General features: G+C 40.5%; 2 protein-coding genes across 2 annotated transcripts; both read right to left on the reverse strand.

Annotated features, from left to right (window-relative positions):
* Positions 1 to 950: 950 nt before the first annotated feature.
* On the reverse strand, positions 951 to 11784 carry LOC133960809 (slit homolog 1 protein). The gene is made up of 2 exons (XM_062395651.1): positions 9877 to 11784; positions 951 to 3199 (listed from the first exon to the last, which is right to left on the reverse strand). Exons 1-2 carry the CDS (start codon positions 11775 to 11777, stop codon positions 1483 to 1485), a joined length of 3618 nt encoding a protein of 1205 aa, XP_062251635.1. The 5' UTR covers positions 11778 to 11784; the 3' UTR covers positions 951 to 1482.
* Positions 11785 to 14602: 2818 nt separating this feature from the next.
* Positions 14603 to 15103, reverse strand: uts2d (urotensin 2 domain containing). The gene is made up of 3 exons (XM_062395652.1): positions 14974 to 15103; positions 14771 to 14875; positions 14603 to 14685 (listed from the first exon to the last, which is right to left on the reverse strand). The coding sequence occupies exons 1-3, from the start codon at positions 15071 to 15073 to the stop codon at positions 14603 to 14605; spliced, it is 288 nt and encodes a 95-aa protein (XP_062251636.1). The 5' UTR covers positions 15074 to 15103.
* Between the last annotated feature and the right edge of the window lie 2174 nt (positions 15104 to 17277).

The raw sequence follows: 17277 nt of genomic DNA on the forward strand, positions 1-17277 counted from the left end.
GACTCTATAGACAAGTTTGCAGCTCTTACAATCTTATATATGTTATTCACCTGGAGCAGTTGTGTAAATTCATCTTTATTTTAAGGGTTAAATATTCATCATTCTCTTTAAATTCCCACACACTGTGGAATGTAAACACTTTCATGCAGCTGTTTCCACATCGGTGAAAGCAGAAAGAAAGTAAAACTTTACAAGTCAACAACCCTCCTGTTCAGATCAACTTTTCTTTAGCTCTTTGTTGATCTAGTTTTGTTTTAGCTACCCCACCAGAACATTGTTATTGTCAGTTAATAATTAGGCAGCATTTGTGATTCGTTTGTTTTGTCTTGCTCTGTGTAATTGCAGTGGAGCGATGGAAGGTAGTTTGGGATTCAGGCCAAAATAATTTCAACCATTATTGGGACTTCATTCCAGTAGATGGCAGTCTATTATATTGTATGGATATAATCAAGGGGACAGCAGACAAAGTTGGATGAGTGGTGTAAGTTAGTACCATCGCTAAATGTGCCTAATTACTACATCACTCTGTTTCAGACAATCAACATAGCTTCGTGAAAGACTACTTTGAATGCAAACATGTGGTACAGTGTGACGCTGTACCTTTTTCTATTCATTGTGACTACTTTAAAATCCACTCAGTCTGGACAAGAGATTTCCTGTGCAGTTGTTTCAACAAGATCGGCAACACATTTAGTAATTTTTTCTGTCAATCATGTTGACAGAATGAAATGATTCAGTATGTAAGTGCGATGCTGCTGACCTTCAGAAGTTAACCTTTCCTTTGTGGTTAAATAATTTTCACAGGGATTTCAGTCGTGTTTTGTCTTTCACCATGTTCTGGAAAAAGTTATTGATGTCATATTCCTTGAGGGAAAGTGTGTGAGTTGTCATGATAAACCATGAATAGCTTAATTCAGTAAATGATCACTTCAAAGTGAGACTGATTCCTCTAAAAGCAGTGCATTTATTCATTGCAAAGTAACATGTTGCTCTGAATTTTCTTACAATGGATGAACAATTACATCTTTGATTTAGCATGGATACTCATTCAACGATTACAACTGTTGCTGAAATGTATTGTTAGCACAAAAATTCAAACTGCAATAATTAATAAAATAATGAAAGAGCATTGAACAGAGTACTCAGTTCAGTCAAAAGAAGCTCACTGTTTCTTTGCATTTCAATTTACATTCACCAAATAATCCCAATTTCCTATAAAATAGTTTTTACAGATAGTGTGCAAGATGATAGATCACTTTTCAGAGCACACAGGACGTAAACAAAGCGGTATGCTAACTAATTCAAAAGAAAATCAGTTTCCTTGTTTGTTCTAGCTGAAGAAGAAGGAGCTGTTGCGGTTCTTTCTATGACTTGGAAGCTCTAAAATCAACACTATGCTCCAGATTTTGTGAGCAGACCTCAGTAATCAGCCAGCAGTTTCCCTTGGCTTTAAAAGTTCCTGTGTTATTGATGCTGGGTGGTCTACAGCACAGAGTTCTTATTTCTGCGGCCTATATTTCCTCTGCCTCTCTTGTTCTTCCTCCAGCACATGCAGCTGACGATCACGCTAATGATGACAGTGGACACTACTGCGATGATGATAAGGGTTATCGCAGTATAATTAGTAACCGGTCCCTGTTCCCCCTGTCCGCTTCTGGTGACTTCCTCAGGCTCCGAGGTGGGCCTGGTGTTGACAGCAGGTGGGACAGTGCTTCTTCTCGTTGGAGGGGTATTTGGTTTCCTCCTCTTCTCCGTCGAAGTCAACACAGGATCCTCGGTAGAGCCGAGAGGCATCAGGTTCTCGTTTGTCAGCAGAGCGATCACCTCACCGTTCAGGTCGAAAGGCACTTCACACACCACAAGGGTTTGGTTGGCCTTGGTTGGGTGCTGTCTCAGCCAATCCCTTAGAGGCAGAATATCTTTATCACACCTCCAGGGATTCTGCTGTAGGAGCACTTCATTTGTCACGGTGAGTGCATCCAGACTTTCCTGTGGCATGCTGTTGAAGGAATTGTTTCGCAGGTCTATCTCTCCAAGATGGGTCACGCCCTGCAGAAAACCCACAGGGAGGGAGCTGATGAAGTTATGCTCCAGGGAAATGTTGACCAGGCTGGGAAGACCTTGGAAAGTCCCAGATTGCAAGGTTGTGAGCAGATTGGTGTGGAGTGATATCTCCCCCACCTTCTCCAACCCCCTGAAGGTCCCGGAAGAAACGTAGTTGATCTGGTTGCGGCTCAGCACCAGCAGACGCAAATGTGTCAGATTTCTGAAGGTGTCATCCTCCAAACGTCTGAGCTTGTTGTCATATAGCCACAGCTCCTGCAAGGGCATGGGCCCAAAGACCCCTGGACCCAGACTCTCCAGCTGATTTTCATACAGTGACATCTGGGAGAGGAGGGGAAGGTTTAAAAAGATCCCGAGTGGAAGAGATGTAAGCCTGTTGTTAGAGAGGAACAGCTTTTGGAGCTTCCGAGTGTTAGAGAACAGATCACGGTGGAGGTGAGTGATTAGATTGTCATTTAGGGATAGTTCCTCCAGATTGCCAAGGTCATCCAGACTGCCAGCAGGGAGTTCCTGTAGGGAGTTTTTACTAAGCCGAAGGATTTTAAGCTTAAAAAGACCCATGAATGTTTCCACAGGCAGTTGAATGATATTGTTTCCGGAAAGTAAAAGATAACTTAGCTGAGTGAGAGTGTTAAAAGTTTCAAAAGGTACAGAAGTGAAAAGATTCTTGCTTAGGTCAAGAACTTTCAGATTCTTCAGAGAGGAAAGCCAATGAGGGCGGAGTACCAGGAGTTTGTTGCTCTTTAGAGTCAGAGACTCAAGACTCTGAAGATTTTGGAATAAGGCCTCTGGGAGATCTTGCAGTTCCGTGCCAGTAAACCCCAAGGCACCTATATTTGGAGTAGCATCAAGTGTGCCAGGGTGCACCTCCTTCAGAACAGTGTCTTTAATCACAAAGATGTTGAGGGCGTTAGAGAAAACACCCAGGTCCTCTGGTTTCAGAGAGTAGATACTGGAGTTGGAGATGTAGAGGGCAGTGGTAGATGAGTTCAGAGGTGTGGGGAAGTCTGAGAGGCCACTGCAGAGTATTTTGCTTGTTTGACATTTGCATCCAACTGGACAAGCCCAAACAACAGCATTTAGAGAACAGAGGAGAAGGAACACCTGAAGGGTCAGTGGCAGGTCCATGTTTCTCCTAGAAAACAGAAGAAAAAAAAACATTTCGCATTAAAACTGGTTGAGTCTTTAGCGTACATTTTTTGGTCCTCAAAGGGCACGCTGACCTTGAATTTGGACCTTTGACCACTCAAATCAAATTGAATCCATGAGTCTAAATTAACATTTGCGCCAAATTTTTAAAGATTATCTCAAGGTGTTTTTAAGAAAACACGTTCAAAGAGCAATAACAGGTTTTTTGAGGTGACATTGACCTTGACCTATGACCCCCAAAGTCTAATAAGCTCATCCTTGATTCTAATTGAATGTTTGTGCTAAATGTATTACAATTCCCTGTGGGTGTCATAACATCATTGATATTTTACCCAGAGCATAGATTCATTTATGCTCATGAAGGAAACTGAATTGCTCTGTTCTTAACACAAATCTTTGTTTGTGCGTATGCTACTCTCAGATATTTGCTGTGCAGACTTTTTTTAGTTTCCATGGTCTGTCTTTTCTCCTTCCCTGAGAACAGACACGAAGAGAGGATCTCTACATTTTAAATCATCAACATAATAAGACATTTCTTCTGAGGATAACTCTAATTAGGAACAGTGCCTCCACATTGCTGCCTCAGCATTCTTGTTTTAACCAAATAGGAGACACTAGTATGGATCCATCTAGTGCTTTATTTTGCTGCCTGTGGCTTGGAGCATTGCTCATTAGTATTACCAAAAGGGCTGACTGGTGAAACACTGTTTTTAGCCAGCGTTTGGCATTAAAACGCTGAATTCTTGATTTGTATTCATCAGACATTTCAGTGTGCTACGGGATGTTTTGGAATTAAAGACCCCCTATGCTGAATAAACGCTGGTCTGACATGCACATGGTGTTTGGTATCCCCCACTATAGCAAAGTACTTTCTATTTGCTCATTTATTGGCTGTGTTTATATCACAGCCTGCACATGTTGGAGGCTGAGGCTGTGCTCACTGTTTGTAACGGGACAGGAGAACAGAAGTAGCTCTTTATACAAATCCATTTAAAGTTCTGTGACTTCATGTTGGCAAGCGTGAATTGTTTCTCAGCGGCTGAAGTGTATTAGGGTGCAGAAAGAGTCTCTGAGAGGAAGTGGTGTTGGTTCTTCTCTTTCTTTCTCCTTTGTTTTTCACATCAGAGATCGAGGGTCATAAAATCCACCCTGGTAAATCGCAGATCTTCCTGTTTTTCACCAATTGTGAGCTCATTTTATTTAAGCTGAGGGGTGCGAGGTCCCTGCTGTGAGAGGGACATTTTCATTTTTTGTAGAACATTATTAAAAATCTGTTTGTTACACTTCATTTCTAACGGTATACCTCCTACTTTTACAAAATCTGTGAAAATATACAAAAACCTTAATGATAGTAATCTTAGTTCTGACTTTCCCTTTTTTCTTCTATTGAGGTTTATGGGGAGATATCCACTGGTTTCATCACAATCTGCACTTCCCTTTTTCTCTTAAATGTTGTGAATGTGATGGTCAGATTTCACAATTAGGGTCAGGGTGGGGTTTCAATAATGTAAATCATTTTTTTTAAGTTGCCACACATTTCAGTTCCCCTTTAGCTGTACGATAGACTTACACGCCTTATTTTGACAATTGTTTCTTCCCCCTTTCATCCTCCTCGATTAAAAAATTACAACTGCAGTTTAATAATGTTCCAAATCAAACCATGTTTCCACTCTGGTTTATATTATAATGTCCCAGTCCAACTAAAACCACAGTCTAGTCTTCACTGGGATGACCTGGAATGGTCTACATTGCAGTGTAATGGCTTAAGCATTTCCAGTTCACCAGTAATTGCTTAGATTTTTTTTCCCCCCTTGCCGGAGTTGATGCATCAGCACTTTGGAAAAGACTGAACTAACAGAAGAGAAAAGAAAGTGGTCAAGTCATTGAGACGGGATCCATTTTACATATAAAAGGTATTCGTTTAAGCGTTTACATAAACTGTCAGAACGTTAGGATAACAATAACATATGTCGGCTGACTTCATCACAGCTGTCTCCTTCATGTTTCCTCCCTGAAATCTTTTAGCCACATTTTCATTCTACGGCATGTTGATCAGCACCCTGGTTAACATGGCACACTATTTGGCAGAACTTACCTCCAGTAGGATCTGACGATTGAGTGAACACACACAGTGGGTCGGTCTGGTTATCTTTTATGTGCGTCCTCCCTTCTCGTCCTCAGCTTCACAAATCCTGTGATGAAATTTTCCAGCACTCTCTGAACTCTCACGGCATCACATTTTCCTGCTCCTCGTCATCACCCGTTTCCCTTCCTCAGTCACTTTTTTATTTGTTCTGCTTTTTGTCCTGAGGTCATGAAACCTGCAGGTTCTGTCTCTGAAGCCTCAGTGTCACTGTTCAGCACCCCCCCGCCCCCCTGCTGTCCCCTCCTCACACGATCACACCCACACTCACATTTTCTGGGGGATCAGGCAACAGGGGAAGCCCCACCCCTCCGGGACTGGATTTGTGTTTGTATGGCTGCTTGAACACATGTAGGAGGAGGTTTGTGATCTGTAATTCATCTGAGTGGATCCATATGTTTTTCACCTATGTAACTACATGTGTTTCTGGTTTTCCTCCAGGATCACATGTATGGTACACTTCAGTTGGTTAATGTTGCAGGCAGGGGGAGAATTTGGTTCAAGTCAAGAGAAAGGATTTTGTGTTTAGTTTTGAGTGTGTGTGCACTGTTGTTGTTCTGGTTTTGCAAATTGAAGCATAAGCTGCTCATATTTTTATACGTGGCAACCCTGGTGTGCTTGTAAGCCGATGGGTTTGGCACTTGGCACCTCATAAATCCACTGTTAGGGAATTATACTCAAAAAAACAACAAAACAACCAGCGCACTTGTGTCCAGTCTTTTGTTGCCGATTATATGATTCTGGATGAAATAGTGTGAGAATTACCTGCTGCTGTACAAGGCTAGTGTAAGTGTGCACATACATTATGCTGTTGAATGACACTTTCATCATACATATACAGAGTGTATCACGAAATCATGCTTTATTCAGTTGCAAGGACACAAGACACAACCCCTGAAAATGTCGAGCGTTTAGCTTTTTTTCATGAACCTGTTCATGTAAGTACGTGGTGATTTGGCCCTGGTACTAAAATGTGGAATGTTCTGTTCCTCAATAAACCAGTGAGAGAGGAAAAAAAAGGTTAAGCAGCGAGTGTTGTGCTGCTTCGAACATTCCTTTGTTGCTTCAAGTAAATCCATCAGTTTTTTAAGCCGACTAACTCCCTCTTTACCACAGGCTACAGATAGCGAGGGTGGAGTTAACGTATAGCCCGGCCGTTGCTGCAGTCTTTCTGATATTGCTGTGAAGACACAGGAAGAGAAAGTTTGTACCAGTGTTTTATAATTGATTAATTTAACTTACATAATCACAATGGAGTCTATCATCATCAGGCTTAAAAACATGTACCTGTAACCTGTATGTTCTTCTTTTGTGTCCACATGGATCCGTAACATCAGCAATAAACTGTTCATGCTGTAACAGATTGGAAGTCCTTTTAACTGCCACTTTATTTAGTCAGGGAAATCCAGATTAAAAAGGGGGTTTCATTTGTAGTTTCTTCCAGGTTAAGAAAACATGCTGCCAGCGGAAGATTCATGTGAGATATGATCTATTTCAAAATATTCATGAGAGCAGGAGTTAGCAGATACACACACAGAAAAGAAAAAAAATATATATATGGGAATTGATAAATTAATAAAAACCTATATCTAAACAACAATCCATCAATCAACATTTAAAAACAAATTTTTTAAAATCTTACATTTGTGAGTCCTTGGGTACAATCTTGACTTTTCTTCTTCTTTTTGATTATATATATCTTGTAAACAATCCTCTTGAAAATACACTTTACTGTCTCGGCTTCTATACGTCACATGAACTCTCGGTATACATCCCTCAATATCTGTGTTGATTTTGAGGTATTAAAGCTATCGTTGGTTTTTCTGAGTTACAGGTGCAAAGGCAGTGATGGCACTCGACTGGTGTACTTAAGGTAAAAGACTGAGTTACAGTAACAGACATTCTTAGGGCTTCACATTATATTAAATAAGGGTTCATATTTATAAATGAATATTTGTATAGCGACATTAGGCATAGGTCTATACTCAGAACTTTTCTGAGAAAACAACTCCCATTTAAATGGTAGTCAGTTGCTGATCAAAAAGAAACTCAATGGTAAACTTCCTATTGCTGTTTAACAACTGCAAAGCTATAGCTAAAGCTGAACCTATACATTTTTTGTCAGAAATATAGATTTTGATCATATTGATTGCGGTTTTTCATTTCACACAAAAAACACATACATCCCAAAACCCCAATGTCTATTATTTTGACATAAGAATTGTATCGCACCCAACAACAACCAAGAGTCTCCTGCAAATGAGTTGTGGAAAATATCAGGTTAAGATTAAATGTATCTGTCACCATTTAGAATATAAAAAGAAACAATTGTTAAACAGGGACAACGTCCTGATCTTTGTTGTTAAACTTGTGTCTTCAGTTGATTATTGGGTCAGGGGTAGATTTGAGTTAGGTTAACTTTGGGGAAGTAGTGGGTAAGTCTGAAATTACTGTAAATTTATGTAAAGTTCCCAAAAGTGACCCATGACAATACACATATGTGTGTGGATGTGTGTGTGAGAGAGAGAGACCGGGTGAGAGTGTGTCACCACTGTTGTGTGGGCTCAGCGTACTGGAAGGGCCTAATCACTGGTTGTCATAGCGATGAACTTGGGTGCTGCTCACCAATTCATCCTCCATTGTTTGCTGTTTGCTGTTGAAAGTCCAATCTCCTCTCGAGGAATTCCCGGCATCTGCTGTCATTTTGCGAAGGTTTAAAAGCTTTGGAAGCTTTTTTTTAAACGAGCAGTCAAATGATCTCTGTTTTTTTGCCTCCAGAAAAAAATAGATAAAACTAAAGTTGTATGTGCAATCATCAAAAAAACTGGATAGAAATGTAACGTTAGTTCTATGACTATGTACTTCTCTAAAGACATTTGTAGGAAAGTTTGAGGATAACTCGTGGGATAAAATAACAAGTTATGTCATAAGTGATCTTGGATAACACAGAAAGACAAACAATTGTGACATTGTTGTGGGTTTGTTTTATAATGGAGGCTCGTGAAATGACAAGGGCACTGTTCTTCCAAAGCATCAGTTCCAATGTTATTTTGCTCCCTGACCTTGTGAAATCATGGCGATGACGGACTGACTTGGAGTCTCTTGTTTTGAAGGCTTTTTTTCGAAAATGACGAGGGGATGTGATTCATTTACGGAAAGCTTGTGCTTTCTTTTGGGAAAGTACATTTATCTGTCATTTCCTTACAAAGCAGAAATCTGGATTATAACCCCAGATAAGAGAAAAGAATGTTTATACTCAAGAACTTCTCTAAAATACATTGGAGGCCCGACACTAGTCTTTAAAACAAACGCCAGATATGAATAGATTTTGAAAATGGTTTATGAGTATTCATAACTATTCTATAACTTTTAAAAATACGAAATACGACCAAACTGTGACAAGCTGAGCTTCAAAATAACAGTGTGTGAATGTGTATGGTAAAGAATAAAAGCATGAGGTGGTTAATTCCCGGATTTGGGACCCATACCAACCTCTGTTTTGTGATATCTATGCAGTTATTGATTTGAATTATCTCAATGTAACAAAAGGTATTTGTCTGATTTAAACTGATAACAGATGTTGGAGCAAGTGTGCTTGTAATTACTGATGGGAGAGGCAGGAATATCATCATGATGCATGCTTGATGGTATTTGTATTTGCCTGACAGCTGACAGGAAGGAAGGAAGGAAAGGAGGAAGGGAGGAAGGGAGGAAGGGAGGAAGGGAGGATGGAAAGAAAGAAGGAAAGAAGGAAAGAAGGAAAGAAGGAAAGAAGGAAAGAAGGAAAGAAGGAAAGAAGGAATGAAAGAAACCCTTCATGCAGTTTGGCATTTTTACAACTAGAGGGAGACAAAATCACATCGGTTTGTATAATTTGATTGACATCGTCACTCAAGTAAGAACAAAAACTTACACACGGTGTCAGTCACAGTCAAAATCGTCATACATGAAATCTGATGACAAGGAGACAAAAACTGCAACTTACCGTTATTTTTATTATTATTAAATATATTTTAAAACAAAATACACTCATTGTTTAGTTGATGATGTGTTAAAATGGTGTAACCCCCCCCCCCCCAGAGCCCAAAGTGATGTCTTCAGATTGTAAATGTGTCCAACCAACAGTCAAAAATCCAAAGAGATGTGATTTATTAAAAAATGCAAAGTATCATAAAAATGCTTGGATTATATAAAATGACGAACAAATAATTTGTCAAATTAATTGATTTGCATTTTCACAGCTTTGTTAAAGCGTAAGGTTTGCATTTCCTAATATATATTAATTATTGTATCATCTAACCATGATTCTAAGAAAGCAATCTTAAAATAATTTGACCTTCAAAACGTTTTAAAATAGGCGACATTGAATCCCATTCTCAAGCCAAACTGTTCACAACTAAAATAGCATAGGGGAAAGCAACAAACAATAGTGATATTTAATGTGCTGCAGCTTGTGGAGAAGGACAGTTTATCTTTGGCTCTCGTGCACTCAGCCTGATAACGTGGTGTGCTACCCTTACTTTCGTGTACACTCGGCCTTCAGCTTATCCATGGTGTTGTCGAGGCGACACAAAGTATACATGGCAGCAAGAATGAGGAACAGGCCTGTGGTCGCGAGAAGTATGTGACAGAACATCAGGAACCCAGCCCAGGCTGTGTCTGAGGGCAGAAACCACACCAACACCCAGCCCCTGTGGTGGTTGTGGTGAACATACTCCGGCCCCTGCTCGATCACCAGCCTGTCATGGAAAACCTGTGACGGCTGATAGCTCATGTGAGTCTCGGTACTGAGAGGGAGCTCTTCTTTTGGTAGAGTGGTGGGTACAGTGTGGAGGGAGGATGTCGCGGCATCAGAGGTGATTGAATTTACAGGTTTGGTGAATGATGGTATGATGACTTCACTGGTGCTGGATTGTGTTGCTGGTGATGTGGTTGTTGAGGCCAATCGACTGGTTGAGATGGCGTGGAAGGGTTGTGCTGAGGCAGGCAAGTTTTTCTTTACAGGAAACTCAGTGGTAACATCGCAATAACTGAACTCCTGATCCTGCAAAGATTCTAATTTACGGAGCCGTTTGTCAGATGGACTGCGACATGTCACATTTCCTTTGTCAATGACAACGCGAGCATTGCTTCTTATCCATCTTGCAATACCTCTGATGCTGCACGTGCAATCCCAGGGGTTGCCAATCAGAGTCAGAGTGCCCAACGCTTCATTTGACAAGAAGATATCTCCCGGCAGAGTCTTAAGGTCGTTATCCTTCAAATCAATGGTCTGAAGCTCTTCGAGGCCCTGAAAAAGGTTTTCGGTTAGGTTCTGCAAACTGTTGCCGCTCAGAACCAACACGTTCAGTGAGGTGAGTTTGGAGAACAGCTGAGGATGTAGATAGTGGAGGTCGTTGTATTTCAGCGAGAGCTTCTTGAGGTGGGGGAGACAACAGAAAAGGTCTGCGGGCAACTCTCTGAGATGGTGATTTAAATGGAGGTGAAGCATCAACAGCCCGGACATGTTGCTGAATAAATTCCCAGGAACAGTAGTGAGTTTTGTGGAGTACAGATACAATTCTGTTATCTTAGGCATGTGACCCATCAGCTGGTGTGGTAGGGAAAGCAAGGGGTTGTTGTAGAGGGTCAGCTTGCCCAGCTTGGGCATGTTATAAAAGGTTTCTGGGGGGACAGCCTGAAGTTGGTTGGAGGACAAAGTGAGACTCGTCAGGTTCGTCAGTGGATGGAACAGAAGCGGCGGGAGCCTGGCGATCTGGTTGTGGTCGATCAGTAGCTCCTGGAGGTTGATGAGTGCATCAAACATCTTAGACTCCAGCGCCTCAAGTCTATTGTTGTACATGTATAGTTTGAGAAGGTTGACCAAGGAGTGAAAGCTGGTGGGAGAAAGCCTCTTTAAGTGGTTCCTGGCAAGGTTGAGATAGGTGAGTTCGGTCAGTCCATCGAAAACATACGGAGGGAGATCCATCAGTTTGTTGCGGCCCAGGTCCAGAACCTGCAACTTCACAAGCCTCTTAAATATTTCTGGAGAAATGGTCTCAAGCTGGTTGCCATCTAAAAACAGCTGCTCTAGAATGGTCAGCGGACCGAACACTAGAGCGGGAAGCGTGGTGAGGTCGTTGGACGACAGCTTGATGAACCGGAGCTTTGGAGCGACGTGGAACGCCAGCGGTCGGATTGTGTGTAGGTGGCTGTGAGTCAGACCGAAGCGCTGCATGAAATCCAGGTTTACCAGGCTCCGATCGTTTATAACATTCATGTTTGTGTTGTTGAGGTACAGCTCGTATGTCTGAGGGGGCATCTCCTTTGGTATGTCCGTGACCATGTCGCCTGTGCACAGGACGACATTATTAAACGAACAGTCGCAGCTCTGAGGGCAGACCGGTCTGCCCTCAGAGCTGTAGGAGCAGTGAGGCAGCATGAAGAGGATGAGTGTGATCCACAAGGGGCCTGCATGGTTGAAATGAAGACACATTAAGACACATGATCACATTTTGTATTTTATTATTATTACATTAAGTAAGTTTAATTTGATTTGCAATGAAAATTTGCTCTATATTATCTCTTTTCGATTCTGTTCTTCAATCTGTATTTAAAACATATATCCTTCCCTCCTATTACTTTTTCTGTCAATCTAATTTATGTCCAATTTTATTTTTCATATTAATACGCATCCTGTATTGTGGATATTGTATGTGTTGTATTTTATCTTTTGTAAGTATGGTTTTCATAAATGACGCTACTGGTCTCAACCACACCCCACATGCACCTTGACATTTAATTGATGTATTTTGTATTTATGTTTTTTAAACTAAACTAACCAAAACCCTTCTTCAATAGTTATCATCACAGAAATAAGATAACATTTTCTTTTTCTATCATTTTTAGACCAATTCCATTTCATTATGGCCTAAGAAAATGTAAGAATTCTCTACCAACCTCTGAAGCAGCAATCCATCTCTGTCTGTTCGATTCCACGATGATGACGATGCTCTGTTCTTCTCTCTGGGCTGGAGCGGTAGCTGACTCCCACTGTCTATCAAATCACCCCTCCCCCTTCTTATCCAGAATACCCAGCCAGACATCATCACCACACGTATTTTACTGCCACTTTATGTTCAATTTATTATATATATATTACAACACCACTCTCATAACCCCATTATTTTGTAGTTTAGGGTTTTATTTAACAACTTTTTTCCTACATACACAATTTGAACACGCAATTATTTCATCCTACAAGTTTTACTGAAAGCATTCACAATGGCTCTGTTCATTTCAAGAGTCTCAATAAGACATGACAGTGTGACAATAGGTCAGTATAAGAAGGACCCTGACACTGACGCAGCTAAATGGAATTCAACCATTTTATGCTTTTTTCAGTGACTTGTCAAAGTGTTATCTGTTAAAAAGACCTGTTGCTTTTTATTTTTCCTTGGTGTAAAGTGTTTGGAGAGTTTCCCCTGGTCTGGGAGTGTTTGTCAGGAACTGCAAAGTGTAAAACTCAAAGTGACACGGAGGCTGCTTGGTCATTTCCTGTGGACTTATCTTGACAGAATGGTGTGACCACAAGCTGCCTGTGCTCCAGCTTGAGGAATGAACTGAAGCGGATAACGTTTATTTCTGGTCCATATCAGTCTGAGAGGTTTTGTGTCTGATGCGTTTGATGGAAACCAAGCGTTTGTCGTTTGTGTGTAAAACAAGACAAAATAGTGTTGGTCCTGCTGTACCAGGCAGTGATGAGTACCGTTTAGCAGCAGTAAGTCCCAGTTCCCAGCAGTTTTACAACAGGCTCCCATGGCACCTTCATCAAACCTTGGACATTAGTTCATTTTTAAGTTGTGTGTGTGTTTGTGTGTGTGTGTGTGCAAGTGTTTGTGTGTGTGAGTTGCTGTAAAGTGCTGAAATTATGTTGTAAATACAAGGTAGAATAAATATTAATAAAGTCCTGTATTTCAAGAGAAATAACACATTCATTTACTTGAGTTTATTTGCAGCGACACTTATTGTTGGTTGATATATTAAATGTACCATGGAAGCAGAGTAACTTACGTTTAATGTATCGAATGAAAAATGGTAAAAAAGTTAAGTATAAATACTGTGATATAATAAATTGAATATAAATACTGTCATATTTAAGTAAGATTATAGGTATATACTATATATAACTGTTTCTTTTAATATAGGAAGATTTTTTCCAATCAAGATCCAATCAAATGAAATTCATGCAAAAATAAATGACCTAGACACTTATTTCAATGGTTCAAACATATTATATTCAAAGTGAATAAAGAACTATAATTGTTATGAGTGTTAAGAATATAGCCATTTTGATGGGAACCACAAAGAAAGGTGTTCTTTTCAAGCCCCTTAAAAGAGTCTGTCTGTCAACACGAAATATTAGATAACACCATAATAGTATTTATTCTGTAAAATGAAGGAGAGTGCGTTTCTAAAAGCAAGGACAAACAAGGCGTATGTTGGCGTTAACAACCATGTTATGCCCAAAACAGCCACAAGAGAGCGACATAAACAAAAGTAAATGGCAAATTAAAATCCCTGCTAAAAAAAAAAAAAAGTATGTCTTTACACACACATTTATTTTTTCATATCTGACCCTCAAGTATTTCCAGGGAGTAGCTGAATATTTACAGATCAAAGGTTTTTACAGCCACAGTCTTCACACCTTTCATGAGAAACATTTTATTGATGACATTGATAATAATACAACTCTATATTGCTGGAATAAATGCATTGTGATAATATTACTGGTGCTGGGAGTCTTAAGGCTATGTTGGGCTTTGCAGCATGAAATCACCAGGGTCCTCCTCCTCTCGCATCCGTCTCACACACAGTATTTCCAGAAGCAAGCTGCAGAAGCAGAGAGATGACAACTTTTACAAAAATGACATATGTCATGCACTCACAAATACAAGTGTTAATCAGTGTGAATGATAAGAGATAAATCTAGATTCTGAACTTACGTTCGCCCCTCTTCTGAGCTACAGCTTTGCCCTCGGCCAAATTGGCGGTGATCTGCCTCTCCAGCTCCAGGTCCTCCCTCAGCGCCCGGAGCTACAGGCAGAGATCACAGTGATTGAACACACCAAGACCAAGCTGTCATCTCAGGATCAATACACCATCAATTATCAATGGCTTTTTTTAATCAGGAATTGTGACAGGTTTTCATTCATGTACTAATAATAAATATAGAATGTAGTGGTTGAAACACAATCTCACACTGAATCATGTTTCCTGGTTACTTCGTGGCAAATCTGTAAGTATCTTTACCTCCTTTAGTTCAGCTAATTTGTTGGCCAGTTCAAGACCTGTGGAGAGAAAAAAATCCGTTATCGTCCCTTGAGAATATCTCTGTGTTAATTATGTCAATTTCAAATCTTCTTTGGCTCTCACCTAGAGGATCTTCCTTTTCAACTGGAACTAGGCTCTTGTGCAGTAGGAGTGCAAGAATCTTGCTCTGGGCCTCTGTATCCTCTTTGGGATTGAACACACGGTTTCCTGAACACACAAAAACAAATAAATATACAAGTTTAAGCACCATCAATATCGCACAATATGAACAGACAATGATCTCAAAGATCATTTTGAAAGCTCACCAGGGTTGAACGTGCTCCTTCCATCCACACTCAGCACTCCCTGGAGCATTAACAAACTCAGGAGTCCTAAGCAGTAGTTCACGACGGATGTTCTGTCCATGGCACTCGCTCTGTATGATCCCAGGCTAACGCTGCACTGTGAGTCCTCCCTGGAGCAAGGCGTGCAATCCACTGCCTGGGGTCCATCCATTCAATATATTTATCCTTTCCGAGACCGAGAGGAGGGGCCAGTCGGTCCTTGCGTACTAAATCAATAGCTGGTCATTGTGACTTTTCGTCAATAGGCCACATTTTCACGGGGTTCATGGAGCGTCTGGGTGAAATACAGTGATCTGACGTCGTAGGTGAGGCCAGCGACCCTGAATCACTCTGACGTGGGCAATTCAAACGGAGAGGAAGTTATCAATCAGCATGCTGGTCAGATGTTCTTGGCACTTGCAAATCTGTCTCTTTTACATTAATTGCTTCTATATATAGGCACATCGGAGCGTGTTGGTCTAGGAAGGGGGGGGGGGGGTTGAATTGATTCAGTCCCAAAGCGCATCATCGTGCACTGGGGATGAGCACCTCAATCTTGGCTTGGGGACTGATCTGGTGCTGAAGGAACATCCATCACTGTGGCAGTGATGACATCCAACCAGCACCTCCTAAGTCACCTGGCCTAAATATGCATCAAGGAAATCCCATCTCATGCGTCCTGCCAGGGGAGCAGAAATCGTGCCCCTGCATTGTTAGAGAATTGAGCTGATTGGCATCCGCTGAATTTGACTGGGGATGGTCTTGACGTCTGGTGTCATATCTAAGAACCTTTCCTGAAGCCATCACTTTGAATGTTTGAAGTGCATCCACTCAAAGACACGACAGAGAGACACGAGCGTCTGCTATGTGTGAGTGATATTAAATCCTTTTAACTTAATAAACTGTTTTAAGTTGGGGTTTTTTAAGGTAATTTCTAAAAGTTGTGGTGCAGGTTTGATCGATACCTACCTGCATGTTGCAATAGTGGACACTAGATGGAGCAGTTCTATTAACATAACCAGATACCAGCTGCTGTCAGGTCACATGACACGTGTGTATCTGTTTGTGGGAGCAAGAGAAGCAAAGAGGAAGGCTGAGACACACTGATACTCGTGGATGTGTGTTTCTCTTTATTCATTAACAGCTGTCTGCTCTGTCCATGTTGAATTCACATGCAGTCCCTGAACGCGTCACTGTTCATGTGGAACCCAGTCGGGCTCTGTGGTGCGTTCGCTGTCACCTCAGGATGGGACTTCTCGTGGCTGCAGACGCTCCAAAGACACTGGATCCAGCGAAGGAAGCTGGGTCAAGTTGTGAGGCTGAAACCGGACGTGTCAGAATCTGGCCTTCAAAATGAAAGCTGACAGAAACGTTGAATTTCAAGATGAATCAAACATATTATCACAATGATAAATGCAATAATAACATATGTTATTTAATCGGATGTAGTTACTCTGTAGATCTTTTAAAAACATATTGGAAATGCATCAACGTCCAATTAAAAGAAATCAAATAATAATTCAAGCCGCAAAACTCCCAACTTCTAAATCAAGACTCCGTTGCCAGTTGTCCATATATCATGGCTCCCATTAATGTTTAGGTGCCTGGTGAGTAAGGCTGCAAAATAAAAGCTTCTTAATTATACATTTCTAGATGATTTTATGGCCAAAGACCCAAAAAACGAATTGTAGGATCATCCATTGATTATTAATTGTTTTTGCCACAGTTATAACATGTTTTGCCATTTCACAAATTTCTGTATTAAGTACTGTGATTAAATAATTTATCCCTTGCTCCTGGATTAATTATGAAGCAACAGGTCTCCTGGGTCTTAGAAGTGGACTTGCGTCATTTTGTGCTTGTTTCGTATCTTTACATCTGTTGTTGTTACCTTGGATCTTAATGTGATTATATTGTTTCTCTTTGTATTCATTTTAAATCACCATGTGGTTATTTGGCTTCGTCTTTTTACATTTGTATGCAGTTGTTTTGCATATTTCTGTTGTAATTCTGTCTTTTGGTAGTTGTTTATGTGTTTTTATATCTATGTGTAAATGTATTTGTGTAGCCTAGTGATTTTGTCTCTTTTGTCATTTCATTATGATTTCTTCTTCTTTTTTTCTTTTTTTTTAATCTTAACAAACGCATCCAACTGAGGCCTTGACTTGCCCTTGACTTGCCTCCTCTGTCGTAATGTAAGAGTAGTAATACTTAAGTGTAAGGAACATAAAAAATATAGAAAAATGTGAATGGAATAAAACTAATATATACAGCTTAAAAACAACA

This window comes from Platichthys flesus, chromosome 9 (genome assembly GCF_949316205.1).
Source record: "Platichthys flesus chromosome 9, fPlaFle2.1, whole genome shotgun sequence".
Classification (NCBI taxonomy): Eukaryota; Metazoa; Chordata; class Actinopteri; order Pleuronectiformes; family Pleuronectidae; genus Platichthys; species Platichthys flesus.

Excerpts from the sequence above, each read along its gene's own strand:
- uts2d (XM_062395652.1), bottom strand. The coding sequence starts at position 15,073 with ATGGACAGAACATCCGTCGTGAACTACTGCTTAGGACTCCTGAGTTTG. Across the intron at positions 14,876-14,973 it reads AAGGAGCACGTTCAACCCTG|GAAACCGTGTGTTCAATCCC; the intron begins GTGAGCTTTCAA and ends TTGTGTGTTCAG. Across the intron at positions 14,686-14,770 it reads TGAAAAGGAAGATCCTCTAG|GTCTTGAACTGGCCAACAAA; the intron begins GTGAGAGCCAAA and ends TTCTCTCCACAG.
- LOC133960809 (XM_062395651.1), bottom strand. The coding sequence starts at position 11,777 with ATGCTGCCTCACTGCTCCTACAGCTCTGAGGGCAGACCGGTCTGCCCT. Across the intron at positions 3,200-9,876 it reads AAGGCCGAGTGTACACGAAA|GAGAAACATGGACCTGCCAC; the intron begins GTAAGGGTAGCA and ends TCTGTTTTCTAG.